General features: G+C 36.6%; 1 protein-coding gene across 1 annotated transcript in view; it reads left to right on the forward strand.

The window, feature by feature from the left end:
• The window catches only part of LOC149576517 (uncharacterized), a 115,644-nt gene that overhangs the window by 84,926 nt on the left and 12,306 nt on the right, over window positions 1-18,412 (forward strand). The window contains exons 10-11 of the mRNA XM_089817600.1: window positions 1,262-1,424; window positions 1,523-1,657. Of these exons, the coding sequence (XP_089673726.1) occupies window positions 1,262-1,424; window positions 1,523-1,657 (298 nt within the window). The remainder of the gene's footprint in view (window positions 1-1,261; window positions 1,425-1,522; window positions 1,658-18,412) is intronic.

An 18,412-nucleotide genomic window follows, 5' to 3' on the forward strand; every position in this document is an offset into this window, starting at 1 on the left:
CAAGTCATTATCTACATCGTTGTCATTGGTCTTCTTGGATATTAGTTGATGTATATCTGTCATCTAGAAAATGACTTTTCTTTTATTGGGGGTATGATGTAGTTGGCAATTATGCCATGAATAGTTAAATAAGACTTTTGTTAGTTAATAAAACATTGTTTTGAAGGGGTGTCAGTTTTGTTGTCAATTGATGATGGTTGGAGACTTAACCAACCATGTTGAGTCTATTTGTATGAAATATGGTGTAGTGTGATTTTATGTTACTCATGCTATTGCCATATTTCATTTCTCAGGTATTATGCACATAGTATAGAATACATAATACTGATAGCATTGTTATATTTCCCATGGTATAGGACTCTTTGGCAGATCACTCTTAGATGACACATTCCCCTTTTATTTTGGAGAGTTCCTCAGATTGTACTTGGATTGCCATCAGAATCAATTTGTCTGAAATGATTCTGAACAGATTTTTTTGTTTCTATTTTATCCTAACATTGCCTCCTCATGTAAAGATTCAAATTGGCATTATCGTGCATAATGTATGAATACTGTGGTTCCATGGATAGTCGATATATTTCAAACTCTAATATTCAAATTCTAGATTCAATTCGTATAAGGTATCTTCACCCAATCCTGGATTAGTTGGATACGTGTACCTTGAATGCATGTGTGGAAAAGATTTCAATCATCTATAAGTAATTGAATATGGGTTGCCAATCACAAGCTGCTGTACCATGATCTACTGGAAAGACTTAATTTTAGGGATTTTGTGGTTCTTTGCACTTTCATAGCAGTATTTCAGTGATACTTATGGTCTGAATCTATATTTTGGCCACTACCTATGTAAAGACGACACTTGATGTTTGGAAAAAAATTGTGAAGTGGTGTAAGTTGCATCATATGAATGCGCAGTGACACTACCCAGGGTTTGTACAATTCCAGGACTGGGGGCATGCTTACTTAAAGTAGGTTTTAATTTTTTCTAGTTGGTTTTCACAATTGTCTGAGAAAGAGAATGAGATACCAGAGGCTGTGCAATAACCAGTCTTTTTGCAGTGTGCAGACTATATACTTTGTTAGTGTATAGGACACAAGTAATGATGTAAATTTGATAAAACATGGTACTTGATCAATTGAATACAAAAGATAATTATAATGTTCACATTTCATAAATTGAAATTGCAAATGACTTGTGTCTTTAGCATTTGTAATGTCTATTGTTTTTTAAATTTATTATTTGTGTTTTTATTTTTTTCAGAGCACACATACAGCTCTTAAGGCAGCGTTATTATTATGCCACTTGGAAGGCTGATGGAACTCGTTATATGATGCTTATTACACGTGAAGGATGTTACCTGATTGATAGGAAGTTCAATTTTCGTAGGGTTCAGCTCCGTTTCCCTCTCAGGGGAGCACAACCGGTGATTTTCTGACAAACCCTTTACATGTTGCTACATCTGGTTTCATACAGTGTATAGAGCATTTGTTGACACATTTATATTTGACATACATTTTACAGGGTTCTTCTGAATGTCATCACTTAACATTACTTGATGGGGAAATGATAATTGACACTGTTCCTGAAACAGGCGAGCAACAGAGACGATACCTGGTGTATGATTTGATGATGGTTAATGGACAACCTAAGATCAAGGTTAGCTTAGCTGTTTTAAATTTTTGTATTGGGAACCATTATTTGGACACGTGATCAACATTGTAAGTTTGTTGTTATTGCCATTTTCTAAACCCTGTTTTCACTTTTGGAGAATAAATGATGATCAACATTAAAACATGTAGAATGTTCTGATCATTTAGTTTGACCTCACTGTAATGAGTTTTGAATTCCTTATCTAATTTAACTACCTCTATTTTTGGTGTAGTAAAGTTTAAATAACCAAATCTAGCTTCATTCTCATAGCATTACAATTTAAAATCCACAATAACAATCCTACTCTATAACATAAAACATGAATTTATTTGGATGGTAAGTAAATAATGGAAATCTATCTGATGATACCCCTTTGGGTTTTAGAGGTTTATATCAGTGTTTTTATGCAAATCATCAGTTGGCAGTCATGAATGGGGACTTTCTGAAGATATTTTCAAAACTAAATTCTTAATCCCGTCTTTGATTACTTCTTATCAGGTTTAGCCAATTGTACAGGTTTTTAGAGTATCCTATCCTGAATGTTGGTAAATGAAGTTACATTACAAGGGATCATCTGTTTAGACTGGAGCTGTATGAGAATGCCATGAAAAATAACCAACCAAATTTCATCTACATCACTAATCTCAAGTGAATGTATAGAATTCTTATATAACATTGCATTTATTATGATAATCAAATATTTACCAATCTAGTTTATCTATATATAAAATTTTAAATATTCAATGGCAGAAATCAAAGTAAAGCATAAAGGGCTATTGTATAAAATAAAAATATATCAAAATAATATATTGTATTTCAAATGTGTAATATTTATGGTATACTGAATGAAATTCCTGTTTTTAAGCTTGCAGATATTTATACATTAATGATTTTATGTCTTTCTCTAATGGATGCACCCAGCACATACCGGACCCCTCAAGTTGTTTACCATACATGTGTACAATGTGCACATACCTCTACTGTATTTATAAACCTTTTTGATTTAGAAACTCTTATTAATTGTAGAAGTTATTTTTTTACCCAGTATCTACCATCTCTGTGTCTTTCCAATCCAAGTTGAGAACAATTTGATAAAAGCCAATGAGTCTCACAAAATTATAACAAAAAACAAAGAATTATGATAATGAAACCATTTTCAAATGATAAGCTCGCGATAGAATAGAGGATCAGTTCTACAAGGGAAGCATTCTAATCGAATTCTGGATAATGGAAACAATAGTTGTGATTAAGTTGCTGATAAAATGCTGAAATCGTCAAGACTTGCAATTTGGTACAACCTCAATCATATGAAATTGTCATATAGAACAAACAAGTTGATGACGAAGGACATAAGAATTTGATGAGAGAAACAATCGCAAACACTAAAATTTAAAAATTCAAATGACACTTTAGAAATGTTAAAATTGTTCAGAAAATAATGATAAACAGCAATAAGAAAAGTAGAATGAAGAAGCACAAGAAGACAGGAGATTATCCTTGGAAAATATCACTTTTATTAATGATAAAATGTTCAAGTGCAATGCTTTTACTTGATACAACACATCTACAAAGCAATCTCTTCAAATTTCCAAATGCATGCCTCTTCGCATGAAACATGACTACATATAATATTATCTCAGATATTATCATAAATATCTTCTTTAACTGAAGATGACCACAAAGGTCTTATTTTTATTACATAAAATTAGAGATTAAGATCTCTATCGCACCTACAATCTTGAACATTCCCTCTTAGAAAGACAGATCTTTAGTATGGCAGACACATAAAGCTGCAACCAAAGATGTCATGATAAGTTCTCATCACATAAAACATGTAATCTCATCATAACATAATTTCCTAAAGTTACTTCATTAGCACATAAAATTAAAGTCATGGAGTTACACACGACTTCCACCATGCTTATTCGCAGAGGATGGTCTACCATACCTACTTGTGGAGGGTGGAATGAGAGCTTTCACCTCGGACTTATTTATTGTATAGGGTAAATGGATACTTATCGCATGTAGTACAGTAAGATATAACACAAAAGAGATACTTTATTCATATACGCAATATGCACTCCAAGTACAATGCTTACAATGATAATTATGATCTCCCAATAGTCCCTAGGGGCGATGTATGTATACTTTCCTGAAGGGGTGACTCAACCATCACGCGTCCTTTCAGATACAATTCTACCCGTCGGCTACAATATAGAATTTACCGACAACATCATCCCCCCAAAAGTAAAGTCGTCTCCGGACAACAAATAGAGACAACTCTTACAACAAAAACCAAAACAACTAATTACATCAAGACTTAAACAATTAAGAAGAGGGAAGTGCCTTTGGTGTAGTAGACGTCTGTGCTCTAAGCTCATCCAACTCTGGTCGAAGTTGATACACTTGCCTTGTTTGTACTTTCAAATTTGCTTTAGCCTCCATCTCAAGCTCCAAGGCTGACTACATCATTTCAACAATCTTTCCAAGCCCCCTCTCCTTCTCCGCTGCCACGTTCTCTTTCTCTGCTGCCACTTGTGGCAGCAAACTCTGTTGGGCCAAAAGTGCTGCCCGTTCAGATTCCCAGGTTGCACTCTCTTCATCTAGTTTTGCTTTCATTGTTGCTACCCTGGTAGCTGACTCCGCTTGAGCCCTCTCTATGGCTGCTTGGTTCACTTAGCTCCTCCAAAGTGTATAATAGGCATCGCTGTGTATCTTGACTATCTCTTGAGTCAGAGCCTCTATGCGGGTCTCCATACGTGTCTCTCTCATAGAGGCCCAATCCTCATGCATTTTGGTAGTCTCTACACTTGGCCATCCACACTCCTCAAAATAAACTGTAAAGGCCACTAGACATCCCCCTCGCATGATAGATATGATTTTCTCCGACTCCTTCACCACTGAGTCCTAGGCTTGTATTTTTGCAGAGGCCAGCACTTGGTGAGCTCGAGTAGCTAGAGTTGCTACATCAGTGAAGAATGTCTCCATAACCTCTCTCGTCGTTGTTCTTGACGCTGCTGCTGAGCACCCATGGTTGTCTCCATTACTTCTACCATCCGCTCAACGATGCTAGTTGGTACCTCATAGGTGTGTGTTAGGTGACTCTCCTCCACCTGTGTCTGTAGAGGATCTCTTTCTAAAGCTACCTCTTGCGCTGGTGTGAGAATGCTTGTTGCTCGTGGTGCTGGCATACGGTTAAATCTCGTACTCAAGTACAAGCTCAACCTCTGAACACTACTCTCTCGGTTGGGCTCCTTTGGCAGTGCTAGCAATGCTAAATGGACCGTAACTACTGTGTCCGAACCTACCACATCCAAGTGGACACTCGACGTCCTCAAACCCTTGTTTGTTTGGTATCTCCATTACTCCCTCCTGAGTTCCATCTCCTCATTTGGAATAAATATATCAGCCCTTGCCTTTGGTACGGCTGGCAAGCCCTCTTTGCCAACTCCTTCAGGTAACCCCCATGGTTACCTTCGATACAATTGTATTAGGTATTGGCTACTGGTACTGCTGTTGAAGGCTTGATACTCCCTAATGGTGCTAATATTGTTGGCCGTGTTGCTGGTTGTGGTGCTGGTCATGTTGGTGGTGGTGAGTATTCCTGCTTGTCATGTGGGTGACCCGGGTTCGGTCCTCGGTAACGATGCCAAATGTTTACCGTACAGGGTAAACAAATACTTATCGCATGTATAAGATATAACACATAACAAATACATTATCCATATATGCAATATGCATTCCAAGTACAATGCTTACAATGATAATTATGATCTCCCAATAGTCCCTACGGACAATGTACATATAGTGATGTGAATATCAGGATTTAACTGTGTGATTTTTGAGTCAAACTCGATGACCCATGTTTCATGAGTAGCTCATCGAGTTTGACTCAAGAATCACACAGTTAAATCCTGATATTCACATCACAATTTGACTAGCTGTGGAAATCATCTCCTACTTATCAATGTACATATACTTTCCTGAAGGGGTGACTCAACCGTTACGTACCCTTTCGGATACAATTCTACCTGTCGGCTAAAATATAGAATTTACCGACAACAAGAATTCTCCCAGAGAAGAATGCATTTCCACCATGCCTACTTGTAGAGGGTTGTCTACTATACCTATTCACCAAGGGTGGAGCGAGGGCTTTCACTTTAGACTTCTCCTAGAGAAGAATGCATTTCCACCATGCCAACTAGTAGAGGGTGGTCCAAGGGATTTCACCTTGAACTTCTCTCACATAGAAAAACTCATTAACAAGAGATTGCTCCTCAAACTTGTCTCACATAGAAGAACTCATTAACAATATTTGTAAGAATGGTTTAGATTCTCTCTCAATGGAGACTCCCTCTTAGCAGAGACAACTTTGATCAACAAAACAAGATATAGCTGATTCCAATTGTTTTATTGTCAAATGAGCTTGCAAAGTGTTAGACATCTCCCTCTGTCATGTAATTTCCCTATGAAGCTGAATATACTTCCTCTGAATTTTTTGTATCATCAATTCAGACCCATGACCATATGCAACATTGTCATGTTCATGAATATCTCATCATTTCATTGTTGCATCTTACAACATAGAGAGAAATATTTTTTTCATAAAATCAAGCTATCATTAAGAGATATATAGAGATTAATGCTCAAAGAAAACACTATTCTGATTCCTGTAACATAAATTCAATATTCAAGATATAATCATAGGATACTTATCTCTTTCACATAGACTTGTTTCAATGCAGAGCAACATGTCCTTCGCCTAACAACAAGTCCAAGAGCTTACTTATTGGCCTTGCAACTGGAAAACAAATCCAAACAAGCACACGAATCAAATTGCCACTTTAGCACCAACTGTTTTAGTAGATTACGAAAACGCCTGATCTTTCTCTTTCTGCTGTTGCTGTTGCTGTAACCATTCTAAGGAGGAGCCATCATTGGCAAACAGGCTTGAATTACTTTCACCTTCAATCACCCCAAATTTATGTGCTTCTTTCAGTCCCGAATACTTTTACTTAACTCGCTCACTACTGCAATCTGCTTGTCTTGTATGCAAAGTAAAAGCCACCAGAGCTGACCAAAGGATATGTCATGTAATAATCAACAACATTACTGAAGATTAAGGTTAAAACAGATAAAAAAAGCAATACTTGTTAAAACACACCAAAATACTGGCTAGCATAATTAACCTAAGAGAATTCCGACTTCTAACTGCTAAGAATTTGTCCAATTTATGAGTCTTTTTTCCCTTTTCCTACACCCTAAGAAGGCAAAATATTGTTTCTTATAATGGTATAGCCAGCAACAAAACAAAGTGGCCACAGAAAACAATCAGTGTCACACAATAATGCTCAAAGAGAGTTATAAGGAGCACTCCCCCACTTTATTTTCTGCTGCATTATTTGATGTAGATCCTCAATGAAAGCATATAGTCAATATGGATGATCCTGGATCCCAGTCTTCCACCCTGCTCAGAGTTCCAGTTAGCCTCCTACTAGAAAAGCACTAGGACTCAACCAAATGTTAACATGAATCTTTTTCTATTATGCACAATTTTCAATACAGAAACTGAAATACTTTGACAAGCCCAAAAGAAGGAAAGATCTGAAATGATCTTAATAAATTCTTCCCACCCAAATCCAACACAGACTATAATAAAACCACAGAAGACACTAAAATCAACTTACATTATATCTATCTACAGATCATAATTACCAGCCACACAGAAATCATCCTGGATATTAAATGAGAACCAAAACCTAGTTTCATTCCTAACTTACACTAAAATCTGATTGATATCGAATAATATATGTAGAAGGAATAAAATAAAATAAAAACTACAGTCTTTGATCATGAAGAAGTAATAAAACTGTAGACTTCTACTATCATGCTACTTTAGCCTACTTTAGCCTCGTGGACGTCATTAAAATCTATCATATCATATTATATCATGCCCAATGCCACAAGAACATAGGCAGATTAATTAGGTACCCAAAAAGAATTACAACAGAAAGAAATGTGGTATGCGTGAAGATGACTTTTGTACGTATGAATTGGGAATAGAGAAATTGCATGATAAAAACAGCTCTGCCTAATACATTCAAAAATGTGTAATGCCCCGCTTGGAGATCCTTGGAACACAAGGATAAAACATGCACTGAATAATTTTTTTTTTAAAGATAAGTTACTTAACAACCACATACAGTAGCCAAGTACAAGAATGAAACATCTAATCAAAGTGATAAGAATAGGGAACACGGCTAAACTCACATGTTCACCTACACTAGTGGAAGTCTAACAAACACTTCCAAAGATCCCCAAGCACCAAACCATAACTTAGGAACCAAACATCACACGAATAATGAGAATATACCAAGGAGAGATGTTCTTTTCAAGTCCAAGAACAAGTTCCTAGCATGGTTAAACATACAAGTCCGTTTCCAACTAACCATAACATAATCAAATATTACAAGCAGAGATCAACAACGGCCATGCACAAGACAAGGGCTCAAAGTTACAACTACTTATCTATTGGGCACCATGCTAAATTCTGAAATTTGGCTAGGTCTGAAATCCTGAAGCCCTGAAATTTCCTAGAATCATTATTTTAACTTGGAGAGGTCTGGAACCTATCTTAGAAGGTGTGAAACCCAACAGGGTGTCCAAAACCAATTTCCAAACTTTCCTCGCCCAAGTCAAAATGCTCATTGGGTCTTGCATGAGGAAACACTGGTCTCCAGTCTCGTGCGGGACTTTGCGCTGCTGTGCGTGAGAGAATGCATTACCATGCACGAGAGAGTGCATTAGTGCACATGAGGAAATATAAGGATGTGGATGAGGAAGTACATATGTTGTGCGAGGAAGTACATAAGTGCACGTGAGGAAGTGCACACATTGCACGAGGCTTTGTTTCTCTGTGCAAGGAAGTACATGCTCGCGGGAAGTACATTATCTCGCAAGAAACTGTCCTTCCCATGCGAGAAAACAGCCGACAACACAACCAAAAAGGTAAAGAGGAAGCATAAAAAAAAGAAACCTCCACACTGGGGAGTACCGTATCCATGTAAATCAAGGAATAATCACTTGAGAGCATAAAAGAGACCAAATAACTCTAACATCTAATCCATCTCATCTAATGTAATCGTGTGGCAAACAACATCGCAATGAACATACATGAGCATAAATCAAATATTATGAGAAGGAAACACAACCAATGAAGCCACCAAACTAACAATAACCGTGCTTGTTTCCTCCCATCCATAATAGCATCATGAGACCTCAAAGGCCCTAGCCATTCCTTGAGCATGAATCTCAAATTGCCAACAAGATAGTTGGAGTTGTATCATGAGATCATTCTTACCAATACTATCAATAACAACATAAGGTCAAAGTACACCCAATCATGCTAATCTATCAATAACAACACTAACCCAAGCAATGGTAAGGAATCTCATCTAAACGATAAGATACAACATCATAATAAGGAATGCATCAAGAAACAACTACTATTATCTAAACATGATATCAAATGCATCCAAAGAAAAACATAAATCACAAGGAAACATACTTCGGATACACTGAAGTACCAAGTGAATATCCAACATCGACCTCAAACTGGAAATAGACCATCTTTGTACAATGGTCCCTAGTAGTGGTATAGGTAACTATGCCTTCCAACCACGTGGAACCCATAGGCCCACTCCCACCATGCTGATGGAGATAAATCCAACCACAAACACACATAAAACGTACATCCATGGCTAACACTCACGCTAGACAGTAAAGAGGACTAAAACCAAGATCATGATACAATGCAATACAATAGGTCTTGGTCAGATGCTCTATGGGTCAATTATGTAGGGACTATAGTGGAGTGTAAGTCGCTTGGAATTGGAAAGCCCAATCTAAATCTTGTTGGCAATATGGTTAGATAGATATCTTAATGGTTGTCATTTATGACAACATACATTCAACATTTCATTTATGCATTTAGATATAGAAAATTGTCTAAGTGTTAGACAATTTGTAGCAGCATAGTGAACAAATGTTAAAGTGTACGGACGACTCGTTGAGAGTTAGCTCTTGCGTAGTTAAGGACAAATTCATGACAATATCATGATAACGTATGCTAGCGTGCAGATATGTACAGACAGTACGATGTGAGTTATGATTTAAATACTAGTGCGGGTATTTAGCAGTGTAGAACAAAGCATAGCAGTGAATTAGATTGTACAGCCTTAGGAATTATTTTTGTTACGAAATAATTACTAAGTTATGATGAGCCGATTGTGGACATTATTATGTCAAGCGTGTGAACACGTGAAGGCCGACTGAGCATAATTTGTGAATATGCGAAGTATAAGTAAAGATCTTATCTTGCGAAGATGAGTGTGCTGTCGATGATAGAAGAGCAAGTGTTAAGTAATATGTGAGCCTTATGTGATCCGAATTCTGATGTATGATTAGAGCAAGTGCGCAGTACAACAAACAACAAGTATTGTATGTATATCTATTCTTGTGAAGAATTGAATTGTATTATTGCATGTTAGGGCAGTGGACTCTTCTTGCGTACATTGTATTTGTTCTACCAATTCCTAATAGGGTTGAGGCTTCTAACAAGACCTAGTCTCTTAATAGGTACTCGAGACACTATATGTACTTCATAGACTCCTAATAGGGTCAATATCTTTAATAGGATCCTATTGTTTAGTGAATCATCTAGTGGGTATCATCCCCACCGGGGTTTTCTCTTGGCCAAGGTTTCCCTAGCAAACAAATAATGGTGTTATGAGTTATCTATGTGCATGGTTATATTTACTATTCAATACTGTTGGTTTAATTTTATATGCAAGTTTTAAAGTAATTAACAATATTCAGTTGTGGGCAAAAGTTTGTAGAACACTGATTCACCCCTCACTCTCAGTATTATCTATTTCTAACAAATCAGGAGCGGAACGAATCTCTTAGGAAACCATCACACCGGTGCGGAACGAATCCCTAAGGAAACCATCACACCATGCCTTTAGAGACATCGTACATGCATTCACTTATCCAAGTTAAGTTTTATTACCCATTTATTAATTTAGTTATCACTTGTTAAAACTTCTTCACACTACCTTGTCGGAAAACAACTGGGGTATATGAGAGAAGCCATTCCACACGTCTACCCTACATACCCATACTCATATCACAATGAGTGTCCAGAGGTAATGCAAGTTCCTAACCCAACCCCAAATGAACAATCGCTCGACCGGCCTATATTCAGGAGTTCGGGTCTCGCAAGATCCCGTCAAATGCACGTGCACGTGCTTGTGTGTGGGCACAACCAACTAGATGAAATAATCAAGAAACCAATGCAAGGGTTGGATATAGAAAAGCAACAATCAAAGAAGTATAATAATCTCATGTAAAGTTTCTGCAAATTCTTAGTTTTAGATCTGAGATAATACCTTAATGTTCTTTCTGTTGTGATCTTCTTATGCATCTGACCTTGAAATGAAATGATAATATTAATTATCCTTTTGAAAAATATGTTTATCATAGCAAGTATTTGTTTGTGGCAGAGTTGCTTAAAGGAGTAGACTTGGTGTTCAATTGTTTGTCCTATGACTACAACTACATCCATCTCATATACCATAATCAAAGGGCATGTCCCCTAAAGGGACATGACCCTCTCTAGGTCGGCCCACAATACCTACTAAAAATTGGCATCTCCAACCAACATAACTAAATAGTTATTGTTAGTCCTAACAAAAGGTCATTTGCCAAGGATCTTCGATCGTGTTTTAGCCAAGAGTAATGTATTAATAGCCTTTTAGAATGGTATTCTATAGAAAAGAGAAAACGTGTGGTCTGCACAGTCAAACTAGCATGAGTATCAAAGTTAGAAGGTTAACACTCCCTCTTAACTTGATAATCATACTGAGAGATAACATACCTAGCATCATCAATTACGATGAATAAGCATAAACTGATACTCTATATCTATCTGAATCTTCAAAGCAAGTGGTATCATGAAACACATGATACTATGTCATATAACCATCTTGTGATATGACTTATCACTTATCTTAGTGATGACAGTATTGCATGGAATGCAACACAAAGGATAAGATCTGAAGATTTATTAAATTCTTCATTCATCCAGGTTGTGACTCATAGGTACTGGCAATCCTATATCACAACATGATCCTGAGTTAAGATCTATCGGAACACAAAATAAACTCTGAAAAATAAATTCTTCCTTTATCCAAGTTGTGATTCATAGGCATAGAAATGTCTATGTCAGAATTGATCTTGAACTCATCTAGATCTAACAAAAGTTCTCTACTGTTAAACACCTTACTCAAGAGATCGTCATTTTCATAATGTCTTTTATACAAGTATTCATTATCTCAGAGATCGTCACCTCTAAATTAATGAATACAAATGGTGGAGCCCATAACAGTCAATAGCTTGACAGTAAAATTATTTTATTAATAATTGAAAGAATACAAATGAATTACAATTCAACTATACCAAGTCTTTTCTTGAAGTGATCTATCTTCACTCGAGAGAGAGGTTTGGTGAGAATATATGCTGTCTGATCTGCAGTACAAATGTATTCTAATTTTACAGTATTCTTCACTACCATATCTTTAACATAAGGGTAAGAAATTTCAATATGCTTGGACTTGTCATGGAAAACTGGATTCACAGAAACCTTGATGGAACTCTGATTATCACAATGAATAATTGTAGGATTCATGGCTTGACCAAATAATCCCACAAGTAACTTTCTAAGCCAAACTGCTTCCCAAGAGGCCATTGCTGCTGCAATCTATTCGGCTTCTGTGGAACTTTGTGCTACTAAAGATTGCTTTCTGCATATCCACGATATCATTGCTGATTCTAGACCGAAACAACATCCTGAAGTACATTTTCTATTCGTAACACTTCCACTTCAATTCGAGTTTGTGAATCCATGTAAATCTAAGTCAATTTTCTCATAGTTGAGCCCAAGGTTAAGAGTGCCTTGTAAGTATCTCATAATGTGTTTGACTGCAACTAGGTGAATCTCCTTTGGCTCACACATAACCTGACTTAAGGCATTAACAACATAGCAAATATTAGGTCTTGTATTTACCAAGTACATAAGAGACACAATCATTTGTATGTAGAGAGTAGAATCTATGGAAGGTGATTCTGTTGTTGCTGCTTTAAGTTTATGTAGATTAGTCTCCATTGGAGAAGATATAGACTTGCAGTTCCACATTCCAAATCTCTTCTAAATATCTAATGTATACTTCCCTTGGTTAATTATAACGCTGTCAGAATTTTGCCGTACTTCCAATCCTAGGAAGTAATGAAGGAGTCCAAAGTCTTTCATCTCAAATTCTCTGATTAGATCTTTCTTGTATTGCTCTATGAGATGATCATCACCTTTTATTAGTAAATCATCAACATACAAAATCAAAATTACCATATCATCTTTATCCCTTTTATAATATAGATTTGGATTAGCTTCATTTTTGGAGAATCCTAAGCCGGTGAGATAGTTATCAATTCTTTCATACCAAGCCCTTGGAGCCTGTTTAAGTCCATAGAGAGCTTTCTTGAGCTTGGAAACAAAAACTCTAGGATCATGAGTTTCAAATCCTTCAGGTTGCTCTAAATATACCTCTTCAGTAATCTTTCGATTCATAAATGTTGTTTTTACATCCATCTGATGTACTTTCCATCCCTTCGATGTTGCAATAGCTGGGATTGCTCATACAGAGGTGTATCTGGCAACAGAAGCAAAGGTTTCTTCATAATCAATCCCTTCTTTTTGATAGAATTCCCTAGCTACAAATTTGGCTTTATATATTTCAATGCTACCATCAACAACATGCTTTATTTTAAATATCTACTTTAAAGAAACAACAGATTTTCCTTTAGGTCTTGGAACAATTTCCCAAACATCGTTCTTCATAATGGATTGGTATTCTTTTGTCATGGCACCCTTCCAAGTTGTATGTTTAATAGCATTTGAAACATTGGTTAGTTTTGATTTAGACAAATCATTCATGTTTGCTGCATAACTAGAATATCTTTTGGGTCTTTTGCTTTCTCTGACTGTTCCGGATGGCGCAACGAAGTCTTGTGCTACCTCTACTGTCTTAATGACCCAAAGTGGTCTTTTCTTAGAGTTTTGAGTTTCTTCAAGATTGAGATTTTGAATTTCATCTTCAATTTCTTCAATGTTCTCCCTTTGAGACTCAGATTTAGTATTTCCTTTAGAATTAGGTAAAGGAGAGGGTTTTTTTAGAACTTAGGGCTCTTTTGAATGCTAAATCTTCTTCAAAAATTACATCTCTACTAAGTGTAATACTTTTTTGACCAGGTATGAAAATCCTATAAGCTTTAGATGTTTCACTATACCCTACAAACCTTTCCTCCCGAAGGGTTCTAACTTGGTTCTCTTTTCTTTTGGCACAGGTATATATACTGGGCACCCAAAAATCCTAAGATGACTTATATTGGGTTTAACTTTAGTAAAGACTTCTTCAGGAGTTTTATCTCTAAGGTAGGAGTGAGGAATTCCGTTTTGAATATAGACAATGGTACAAGAGGCTTCTGCCGAAAGATAATATTCTAGATTTTGATCAAATATCATAGCTCTTGCAGCTTCTATAATTGTTCTATTCTTCCTTTCTGCTACTTCGTTTTGTTGTGGGTTATAAGGGACGATATACTCTCTCTTAATTCCTATTTCTTTAGAAAACTCTTCAAACAAATCTGAGGTATATTCCCCTCCATTATCAATTCTAAGAGTTTTAGTTTTATGTCTTGATAAGTTTTCAGTTAAGATTTTAAATTCTTTAAACCTCTTCAGGATTTCTTCTGATTCTTTTCATTTTAAGAAGTAAATCCAATTTTTTCTAGAGAAGTCATCTATAAAAGTATATAGTACCAAAATCCTCCAAGAGGAGGAATGAACATAGGTCTACATAAATCTGAGTGGATTAATTCCAAAACATTGTTAGTTTTCCTAGTGCTATCATGAAATGGACTTTTGGTGTTCTTACCAAGAGCACATCATTTGCATATGCTTGAGTGATCTTTATTCAGTTTAGGTAAACTAGTAACCATCTTCTCCATAGTTGATAAAGTTTTGAAATTTAGATGTCCTAACCTTTTGTGCCATATTTCGTGTATGTTAGCAACTTCATGAATTAAGGCTTGAATAGGTTGACTAGGTTATGAATTTAATTCATACAAGTACCCTTTTCTTTGACCAATCAATTTTGCTTTCTTAAATGAGGAGTTTTTAGCCCAGGTTATTACTTTATCGTCTAATCGAGATTAGATTCCTTTTTATTTCTGGTACATAGAGTACTCCTTTGAGAAGAAGAGAATTACTGGACTTTAGTTTGAAGATGCAATTTTCAATTCTTTTGATGGAATGTGCTGAATTATCACCGATGGTGACTTCGCCATTTACCTTTTCTGATATAAAGTCTAGTGCTTCTTTGTATCCTGTAATATGTCGGGATGATCCACTAGCAATCACCCATGCCTTACTTGAGACTTCATTTGATAGTGTCAAATATAGTACACGATTCTTAGGATCATAGTTATCTTCTTCCCTAGTAATGTTTATATAGTTCACTTGCTGTTTAGTATTTTCAGGGCAATTAGATTTCTAGTGTCCAAACTTTTCGCATCTGAAGCATTTTATTTTGGATAGATCTTTCTTAGGTTTGTCATTCTTTTGATTACCATTTTTCTTCTTGAAGTGCTTCTTCTTGCCTTTATAGGAATTTGTATTTAGAACATGAAGTTCTTCATCTTCAGTGTTCAATTTTCCCTCTTAAGTTTTTTGGATTCTTCCTGAAGACAATCTCCCTTAAGTTTATTGAGGTTAGGAAGATTATCTCTGGCACTTACTCCTTGTGCGAATGTTTCTCTTGAATCTGGTAGTCCATCTATAGCCATCAGTGTTAGTTTCGTTAATGATGGTTCCTATACAAGCGAGTTCATCTCTTAGACTAGCAACCCTTAGGAAGTAAGAATTCATTGATTCTCCTTTCTTTAGTTGGATATGATTTAGTTGCCTTTTTAGTGCGAGAACTCTAGTTGCATTGTTAACTTCATATGCATTTAGTAATGCATTCATCATATCAAATGCTGTTAGATGTTTTGTTAGCGTGGGTACTATATCATTTTGCACTACATCTAATATGATTTGAATGGCTTTCCCTTGAAATGAAATGATAATATTAATTATCCTTCTGAAAAATATGTTTATCACAAGTATTTGTTTGTGGAAAAGTTGCTTAAAGGAGCAGACTTGGTGTTCAATTGTGTGTCCTATAACTACAACGACACCCACCTCATATACCATAACCGAAGGGCATGTCCGCTAAAGGGACATAACCCTTTCTAGGTCAGCCCACAATACCTACTAAAAATCGGTGCTCAAAGGAGATGATTAATGTTTAACTAACATAACTAAATAGGTTAGTGCTAACAAAAGGTCATTTGCCAAGGATCGCCAATCATGTTTTAGCCAAGAGTAATGTATTAATAGCCTCTTAGAATTGTATTCTATGAGAGAAGAGGAATGCGCGGTCTACACAGTCAAACCAATATGAGTATCAAAGTTAGAAGTTTAACATCTCACTCAACCAACCTATATCCGGGAGTACGGATACAATATGCATCCCAATGCAAACATAAAGATGCAACAGTGGTCCGATTGAAATCCTACGGACAATCAAAATCCACGACGAACACCATGCCAAGAAAACTCGAGAAACATGGGCGGCATGCAAATTGAGGCAAAAACCTCAAAAACCCACGAAAATAAAACTCATTCTACCCTCGAGTAAACAAGCCACAAAAATCCAATAAAAATCAAGTTTGAACTTCGTATGCAAAAACGACTAGCATAACGATGCAAAATCCCAAACCCCCATCCTGAAAAATAGGAAAATGCTCATACCCGCCCAACCGGGTAGAGCTAGCAATAAAAAATGGAGGGGAAAACTAGTTCTCAACCTCCTAACAAATGGCTACCAAAAAATAGAAGTAGAATTAGAGCTGAAATAGTAAAACAGGAGAGCCCTACCTGACAACCAAAATGACAAATACAAGAATCTGAACAGTAAAATAAAAATCCTGCAGAAACTGCTGAAAATCACAACAAACCAAGGTCTCCGTGAGCTAGATCCAACGAGACCAACCTTGCGATGATCCCACGCCCGTAGCTTTGACAACGAACAAAACAATATTTCCTCTTGAAGAAGATTTGGAATTTTCTCTCAAATTTCTATTTCAAAAAGTGAGAAGTGAGGAATAAAATTCCTCTTTGGATATATATTCACTTTTCAAGTGAATAAGAGGATTAGGGTAGTTAACCATATCACCTAGTTAAACTCTTAATCAACCCACACTAAAGTAGGCAATTCCAAGTAATTGGAATTTAACTACGACAAAGCTGCCGGGAATAAAATAAAATAAAATAAAGCCCATAATTCCCTTAAGACATTAAATCAAAATAATTAGATAACATCCACGACCACTGTGGATTCCTAAATGCAGAGACACACTCATGGGTCTAATCACATAATGCATTATGAATCCGGATTTACCAATTACCGGAGGATTAAAATGACAATAAAGATACATCGGCCATATAGGGATGATATTGGCTCAACATGAAAGGTCTGATCACTAACTCCATATGCCACTGCGAGGGATATAAGTCTTGCACAATAAATGAACACTGTTAGAATCTGATAAGATTAATAGCCCAGAAAACTAGTGCAAAGAATAAATATCTAAACTATGAATGCAAATGATACAAAATCAAAATAGCATCATAGAGTTAGTCTCCAAGAGAGTAATGCAAATGCTGGAAGCAGAATAGCATTAAGAGGATGCAAAAAACAAGAGATACAAATACAAGCCAGGTAGCATGCTTATATAGGCTAGGAAGAGGGAGGAGGTGGCAACACTAACCAATGAGGAGCAACCATCTATCGGACTAAAGATAGCAAAGTATCTTCCCAAGATAGCTAATGGATGCTCACATGTAGGAAGGTGACACCTCACAACCATTCACCTAATAAGACATGCTTTATTAACCTAAGCGAGATTATTAAAAGTGTAGGAAAAACCTAGCAAAATAGGAAAAATAAAAAACTACACTAACACCCCCCCATAAGCGAAGCTTAGGTGGATGTAGAAATGGGTCCCGACAAGTCAAGCCTGATGAGGTACCCATGTACATAAAATTCCCCCAAAACAGAGAGAAAAGAGACTCCCCAAAGAAAATTAGGACTCCAAGTGAGAGGAAGAGGCCCCCCCAAAAGATGAAGCATCCCGCACCTCCAGCAAAGCTTGCAAATTTTGTCCGGTAGATCCACTTACATCGAACAAGTTTTCTTCTCTTAGGAAAAGGGACAAGATCCCAAGTGTGGTTCCTCATCAAGGAACTATACTCTTCCTGCATAGCTGTATCCCACTCAGAAATACCAGAAGCCTCATGAAAGGACTGTGGATTTGAGACAGTAGCAATAAAGATATGTAGAGCATCCTGGAATTGTGAATGAGTCTGCTTGGTGTCTGATGGATCCCAAACCCAATCACCTGCAAACTGCAAGGTTTGTCTAGCCCAAAGTGGACTAGAAGATGGAGAATCTAGAGGAGAATAATCAACCTGTAAATGATGACTAGGAGAGGAAGGAGGTGAGTCCTCTGAATCACTCTCTACATTAGAAGTGCAGGTAGAAG

This window comes from Cupressus sempervirens, chromosome 1, assembly GCF_028749045.1.
Source record: "Cupressus sempervirens isolate cs-2001-9-10 chromosome 1, ASM2874904v1, whole genome shotgun sequence".
In the NCBI taxonomy this organism is placed as follows: Eukaryota; Viridiplantae; Streptophyta; class Pinopsida; order Cupressales; family Cupressaceae; genus Cupressus; species Cupressus sempervirens.